This window comes from Borostomias antarcticus (genome assembly GCF_949987555.1).
Source record: "Borostomias antarcticus genome assembly, chromosome: 1".
Taxonomy (NCBI): Eukaryota; Metazoa; Chordata; class Actinopteri; order Stomiiformes; family Stomiidae; genus Borostomias; species Borostomias antarcticus.
Window position 1 is genome coordinate 11,947,607 of NC_140234.1, and position 7,388 is coordinate 11,954,994.

General features: G+C 51.5%; 1 protein-coding gene across 1 annotated transcript in view; it reads left to right on the top strand.

The window, feature by feature from the left end:
* Nucleotides 1-4,560: 4,560 nt before the first annotated feature.
* Nucleotides 4,561-7,388, top strand: part of smtnl (smoothelin, like) — a gene marked incomplete at both ends in the record, with an annotated part of 12,550 nt that continues 9,722 nt past the window's right edge. Inside the window, one exon of the mRNA XM_084437778.1 lies at nucleotides 4,561-5,052. Within this exon, the coding sequence (XP_084293904.1) occupies nucleotides 4,561-5,052 (492 nt within the window). The remainder of the gene's footprint in view (nucleotides 5,053-7,388) is intronic.

Here is a 7,388-nt window from a genome sequence, read left to right on the forward strand (position 1 = left end):
TTGGAGCTGCAGTGGACCGGCGAGGAGCGAGAGGCCGAGTACGGGGGGTTTAAAGGGTGTTCTGGCAGAGAAACTGGACATGTTAGTGTACAGTTTAATAGAATAATGACGCAGCTTCTTCTCCGGGCCAGCGCAGCTAACCTTGTTAATGTTTACAGCCTCCAAACCGGGAAGGGGAGTCTGGGAAGGGAGGGAGAGGATGGGGGAGGGGGATGGAGGGAGAGGGAGGAGGGTGGGGAGGGGGATGGAGGGAGAGGGAGGAGGGTGGGGAGGGGGATGGAGGGAGAGGGAGGAGGGTGGGGAGGGGGGTGGAGGGAGAGGGAGGAGGGTGGGGAGGGGGATGGAGGGAGAGGGAGGAGGGTGGGGAGGGGAGGGGGATGGAGGGAGAGGGAGGAGGGTGGGAGGGGGATGGAGGGAGAGGGAGGAGGGTGGGGAGGGGGATGGAGGGTGAGGGAGGAGGGTGGGGAGGGGGATGGAGGGAGAGGGAGGAGGGTGGGGAGGGGGGTGGAGGGAGAGGGAGGAGGGTGGGGAGGGGGATGGAGGGAGAGGGAGGAGGCTGGGGAGGGGGATGGAGAGAGAGGGAGGAGGGTGGGAGGGGGATGGAGGGAGAGGGAGGAGGGTGGGGAGGGGAGGGGGATGGAGGGAGAGGGAGGAGGGTGGGGAAGGGAAGGATGAAAGCTGAAGGGGGTTGAATTTACCAGGGGGTAGAGGAATGTGGTTCACCAGGCATCTTTGCAGCAGAAGCTGATGCTATCTACCAAAATTAGAGAGTAGGCTGTGAATGTAATGATTCTACTACAGTTTTAAGAGATGCTTCTCGTTATATTGTCAGATGTCTACAGCATTGCACCTTGACTGTGTGTGTGTGGTGGTGTTGCCAGAGTTGGCTGATATTTATAGTTTCTCTCTGCAGCCCAAGGCCCTATCCTTACCACGTGTGTTGTCACAGACCTGATATGTGATGTCATAGACCAGATGTGTGACCAGATGTGTCTCATCTGGTCAGTCCGCTGCCTCGCTCTCTCTGCTGTGATAAGTTATCATTGTAAATGTGTCATCGATGGAGACAGCTTGGCAGGAGAGAGAGCAGTCTATGCATGTGTCATGCTTGATTGTGCAACAGCCTCCCACCCACCCCCCCAGCCACCCAATCTGCTCAGCCAGCCAGCCTGTCTCCTAATCTTGTGACCGACCCAGACAACCAGCCAGTCAGCCAGCCAGCCTACCTGAACTGGTCATCTCCATCAAGGATCCATAGTCTGTCTACCATGAACCTGAAACACAGAGACCATCATTTCACTGATCGTTCCAGTATTGAGATAGCTGTCGTTTTTATGCAGGCTCTCACTGGGCTACAATGGAAGTCAATGGGGGATTGGTGTTACCAAAACAACAATGAATGTGCTTTCCTGAGATAGGAAGCACGGGGTGTAATATTACCAGTCTCAGTATGCTCTCCTGTTAAATGTAACGCCATCCAAATACTTTTAGGTGTTTGGCATGACTAGACCTCTGTGGAAACAGTGAAAACAAGCGCCAGGGGAATGATTATGTTCAAGCCATTCCAAACATGTACAAATATTTGGATTGTGATACATTTCACAGGAGAGCATACTGGGACTGGTAAGATAACACCCTGTGTTTCCCGTCTCGGAAATGCACATAAATCATAGTTTTTCAGACTCATTTACGGGTGTCCCATTGACTTCCATTGTAGCCCAGTGAGAGCCTGCAGAAAAACGGCAGCTAGCTCAATACTGGAACGACCAGTGAAATTATGATCTCTATGTTTCAGGTTCATGGTAGACAGACCATAAAAAGGGCACACTACCACTTTAACACAAGGCGTTCATTTTGTCATAAGTGTGACTGACTGTAACTGTCCTACCCTAACCCTAACCGCCCTAATCCTCCCTTCACTCTACGCTGCCCTAACCCTACCCTACTGGTACTAACCCTAACCTAAGCCTACAATACCTTTCCTACTAGCGCTAACCCTGATTCTACCGTCCTACCGTCCTCAGTCTTCAGCAGAACCAGCCTCCACTGGTCTGTGTGCGTCCTGCTGCTCTCTGTGAGACTCGGAGAGCAGGGAACTGGGTTACAGGGAACAGAGCCTTGGCCCAGCTACAATAACACCTGCTGGAAGCAGAGAGGCCAGCCAGCCAGTCAGAGCAAAACAGAAGTTTGTAAAAATCCCTCTAATCCTGGCTGACTTGACTAACCTGAGCCAGGCGCACGGGGACTGAACTGGGAGCTAGTTAAATCATTATTCAGTGTTGGGAATAGGGTAAGTCATATTCAGTGTTGGGGATAGTGTAAGTCATATTCAGTGTTGGGGATAGGGTAAGTCATATTCAGTGTAGGGGATAGTGTAAGTCATATTCAGTGTTGGGGATAGGGTACGTCATTTTTAGTTATTCTGAAAACAGAGGGGAGTCTGGAGGAGCTTGGGGAGGCAGCGGATGACGGGGGAGCCTGAGGGAGGCTGGAGAGTGTCTGAAGGTGACTCAGGAGGAGAAGATGTCCAGGGCCAACATTCTGCCTGTAAAGCCCCTCCCCCGTGTCTACAGGAGGATTAGTGTTAGGGTTTACTACAGTCAGGGCGGAATGTTGACTAATTATCCGTCCGTCTGCTGTGACCCCATGATGGTGGCACTATTGGCCCTGTCAGGCATTGTACCCACAACACACACACTTCTCTATCTCATCTGGAATGTTTGTTCAGTGAGGGTCCTGTTACATGGGGGAGGGGAGGGGAGGGGGGGCATTCAGCCCACACTCTGCTGTCAGCCTGGTCTGAAACGACTGCACCACAACAGAATCTCAACATAGCCTCGCCGTTTGGTCCAACCTAAACACCAGACTCATGGCAACTGGATTCTCTTGTTGCGTCTGCCTTTTGATTTGACCAAACAGAGAGAGTGAGAGAGAGAGGGGGGGGGGGAGAGAGAGAGAGAGAGAGGGAGGGAGAGAGAGAAAGAGAGAGGGAGGGAGAGAGAGAGAGAGAGAGAGGGAGAGAGAGAGAGAGAGGGAGGGAGGGAGGGAGGGAGAGAGAGAGGGAGAGCGTACCACTATTGAAAAATCACCACTTGAGGAATGACTCAACTACAGTTGGAGGAGGGGAGGAGAGGAAGAAGGAGGAGAGGACAGGCGACATAAACAACTGTTCCGCCTCTCCCTCTCACTCCCTCCTCTCTCTCTCCCTCCTCTCTCTCTCCCTCCTCTCTCTCTCCCTCCTCTCTCCCTCCCTCCTCTGCACTGTTCCCGCCCCTTAGGCAGAGGGGAAGGGGGAGTGTGTGAGAAGAGGTGAAGCAGAACACTCTCTATCTGACACACACACACACACACACACACAGCTGGCCAAGGAGATGAAGCGGAACACACTCTCTCTGACACTCACACAGCTGGCCAACGCAGAGGAAACTACACCGGAGCTTGAGAGGTGAGCTGGGTTACCAATACTGGGATATGGGTTAGTGCTATCACACACACACACACACACACACACACACACACACACGCACACACACACACGTGCGCACGCACGCACGCACACGCAGACTCATAGTTGTGAAAGTATCTGTCCCGTTCCAACCTCTTTGGTTAACCGTTTTGGCAGTTGTGTTTGAATTGTTTTAACTGGTTTTAACTGTGAAATGTTATGTTGAAGGTTTCTGTCAGATCTCAGAATGCTTTGGTCTGTAAGGGCAGTTTTAAAGAAATGTGTTTGATACCTCTGTCCTGCAGGGTTTACTCCTCTGGTCTGCTCTGTGTCTGAGTCCTCTGGTCTGCTCTGTGTCTGAGTCCTCTGGTCTGCTCTGTGTCTGAGTCCTCTGGTCTGCTCTGTGTCTGAGTCCTCTGGTCTGCTCTGTGTCTGAGTCCTCTGGTCTGCTCTGTGTCTGAGTCCTCTGGTCTGCTCTGTGTTTGACTCCTCTGGTCTGCTCTGTGTCTGAGTCCTCTGGTCTGCTCTGTGCTTGAGTCCTCTGGTCTGCTCTGTGTTTGACTGATCTGGTCTGTTCTGTGTTTGACTGATCTGGTCTGTTCTGTGTTTGACTGCTATTATCTGCTCTGTGTTTGACTCATCTGTTCTGCTCTGTGTTTGACTCCTCCGTTCTGCTCTGTGTTTGACTGCTCTGGTCTTGTTTGACTTTTGCTCTGCCCGGTGTGTTTGACTGCTCTGGTCTGCTCTGTGTTTGACTCCTCTGGTCTGCACTGTGTTTGACTCCTCAGGTCTGCTCTGTGTTTGACTCCTCAGGTCTGCTCTGGTGGAGGTCTGGAGGTCTGACTGCTGCTGATAGCCTGACTCTCCCCCCTATCCAGAGGTCAGGGGTCATTCAGGAGGAGTCAGACAAGGGGAAGGAGAGAGAGAGAGAGAGTCAGATAGAGAGAGAGAGAGAGAGAGAGAGGAGCAAGAGAGAGAGGGAATAAACAGTAGGAAGAGAATCCAGCAGTGAGCCTGAGGAGGCAGGCAGGAGGGTTCGAGTGTGACCCTGACCCTTGACCCCCCCAGCCCCTCCCCGTCAATAACCCAGAGCAGTCATGGACAGTGGCCAGCTGATGGACGAGGGCGGGCCTGAGGGGGAGACGGTGTGTGCGGCGCTGGCCCGCTACGAGGTCACGCTGCGGGACGCGGTCAGGGAGATCCACGTCGACGTCAGCGCCTTCAAACAAGGCGTGGACCGGCGCCTGGAGGAGTCGGAGCTCAGCGGGCATCTGGGCCGAGTCGTGACACAGCTGCAGCAGGAGAACCGGCAACTCCGGGGCCAGCTGGAGGCTTTGACCCGACAGGTGGAGCTCCTCACCGGGACACTGTTGGACCACAGCGTCCTGCTCAACCACCACCAGGACCTCCAGGACTCTGAACTCACAAAGAGCCAGAACCAAGCACAGGCCCAGGCCCAGCTAGCCCAGATAAACAGCGGCCAGTCCAACTCCTCCAGCAGTCCTGCGAGACCCCTCGGTCCTGGGGTACAGGCTCCGGTCTGCAGCCCCTCCACTGCCCGCTTCTCCAGCAAAGCCACCTTCTCTGTGTCCAGCAAGAGGGCTAATGTGAGTATAGCCTAAATAATGACCACGCCATAATGTGCCACACTGACAATGCCATACTGTGCTACGCTGTCTGTGTCTTGACATGCCAGGGCTGGGGGATTGTCCATGAGCCCCAACTTCTCCTCAGGATTTCGAAAGGCCTTAGGAAAGTGAATTAATGGCGAAGTGTCATACAGAGGTTCTTCGCTACAGAAAAGTCCATAAAACAAAGAGTAGGCCTATGTAGACAGTTGCCAGTTTTATTTTAGAACAGTCCGTATAAATGTTAATGTACAGACAGCTACTCAAGAACGCAGATGAACAACCAATCATCACTCCTGAATTTTACATGACATTATATTACAGTCATTTAGCAGACGCTTTTATCCAAAGCGACTAACAATAATTGCATTTACCATAGGAAAAGCCGATGTACCACTACTTGCCAGAACTCACAAGTGCATCTCCTTTCTAAAACAAGTGACTAAGAACATAATGTAGTGCTGAAGGCAAAGTGCAAGAATAGCAATCTAAATTCTCTCTCATAGTTCCTTTCAAATTCAAGATTTGGGGGTTTCAGCGGCCATTGGAGCTTCAACAGTAGTGAAGGGTGGACGAGGCCTATTGACCTTCTCCACCTATAGCTCCTATAGCTCCCCGGGTACTGCAGACTGCAAAAGGCTTACTGTTGGATCACTATGGTTACCTTGGGGGGGGGGGATGTTGCCATGGGGACTGTGTTGACTTGGGTCGTCATAAGGCGGTGTTCTGACTGGCTCGTCGGTCAACTGTGAGGAAGTTGTATCACGTTCAACTAAATATTTAAACTCTCCAGTGAGAAGAAACTGTTCGCATGAGGGCTTATGGACATGTGCTTGTGTGCTATGCTATCTGTTCTATCTACATGAAGAAGCTGATACAGGAGGATGATAACTCTAAGACCCATGCTGATACAGGAGGATGATAGCTCTAAGACCCAGGCTGATACAGGAGGATGATAGCTCTAAGACCCAGGCTGATACAGGAGGATGATAGCTCTAAGACCCAGGCTGATACAGGAGGATGATAGCTCTAAGACCCAGGCTGATACAGGATGATGTCATATTTAAGACCCAGGTTGATACAGGCTGATGTCATATTTAAGACCCAGACTGATACAGGATGATGTCATATTTAAGACCCAGACTGATACAGGAGGCTGATACACATCCTCTGCAACCACTCACCTTTGTGCTGCCTAAGTTTACCCATGAATGTTGTGATGCTTTCGATCATTCACATTGCGTGTTGAGGCTAAGCACGTTGTGCCAAATAGCATGGCCAGTGTTCCTCACAGGTGCTGTAACATGTTTGTGTTGAGAGACCACGAGCCAGGCTGGGGTGTCAGAGACTGGGCCACTGAGCCCAGTAGACACGCTTCCACCACCACCGGGCCCTGGGGCTGCACTGTGGAAACTAGAATAGCTACATTCAGCCTTTATGAGGCCGATACACAGGCTGTTTTTATCTGCCGCAGTCTTTCTTCACAGCTCTCTAGCACTCTAGGACTCTTTGTTGTCTTGGTTGTAAACCCACAGCTGTTCATGGGAAGGCAACTGTCTGCACTGGCAAAAAACTGCAGACATCACACACACACACACACACACACACACACACACACACGCATGAACACACCTAGCACACTCGCATACGCACTCACACTCACAACCACAACCACACTCACACAGACATACATGTGTACACCATACTTACCCAAACAAACATCTTAACAGCACACCATGAGATCTATGAAACAGAGGAGTTGATCTGTGTTCCAGGGTCAGGTTTCTCTGAACACAAGCCCATAATCCCTCCTGGCCAAAACAGCTCGTATATTTACAAACATCAAAAACACAGAGAGTGGATCATATTACTATTCAGAACTTTTACTGAAACAAACTTAACTATAGAATTAATAGAGTCTGTCTGTGACTGAGGCAGTGACAGAGTCAGTCTGTGTGTCTGAGGCAGTGACAGAGTCAGTCTGTGTGTCTGAGGCAGTGACAGAGTCAGTCTGTGTGTCTGAGGCAGTGACAGAGGCAGTCTGTGTGTCTGAGGCAGTGACAGAGTCAGTCTGTGTGTCTGACGCAGTGACAGAGTCAGTCTGTGTGTCTGAGGCAGTGACAGAGTCAGTCTGTGTGTCTGAGGCAGTGACAGAGTCAGTCTGTGTGTCTGAGGCAGTGACAGAGTCAGTCTGTGTGTCTGAGGCAGTGACAGAGTCAGTCTGTGTGTCTGAGGCAGTGACAGAGTCAGTCTGTGTGTCTGAGGCAGTGACAGAGTAAGTCTATCAGAGGCAGTGACAGAGTCAGTCTGTGTGT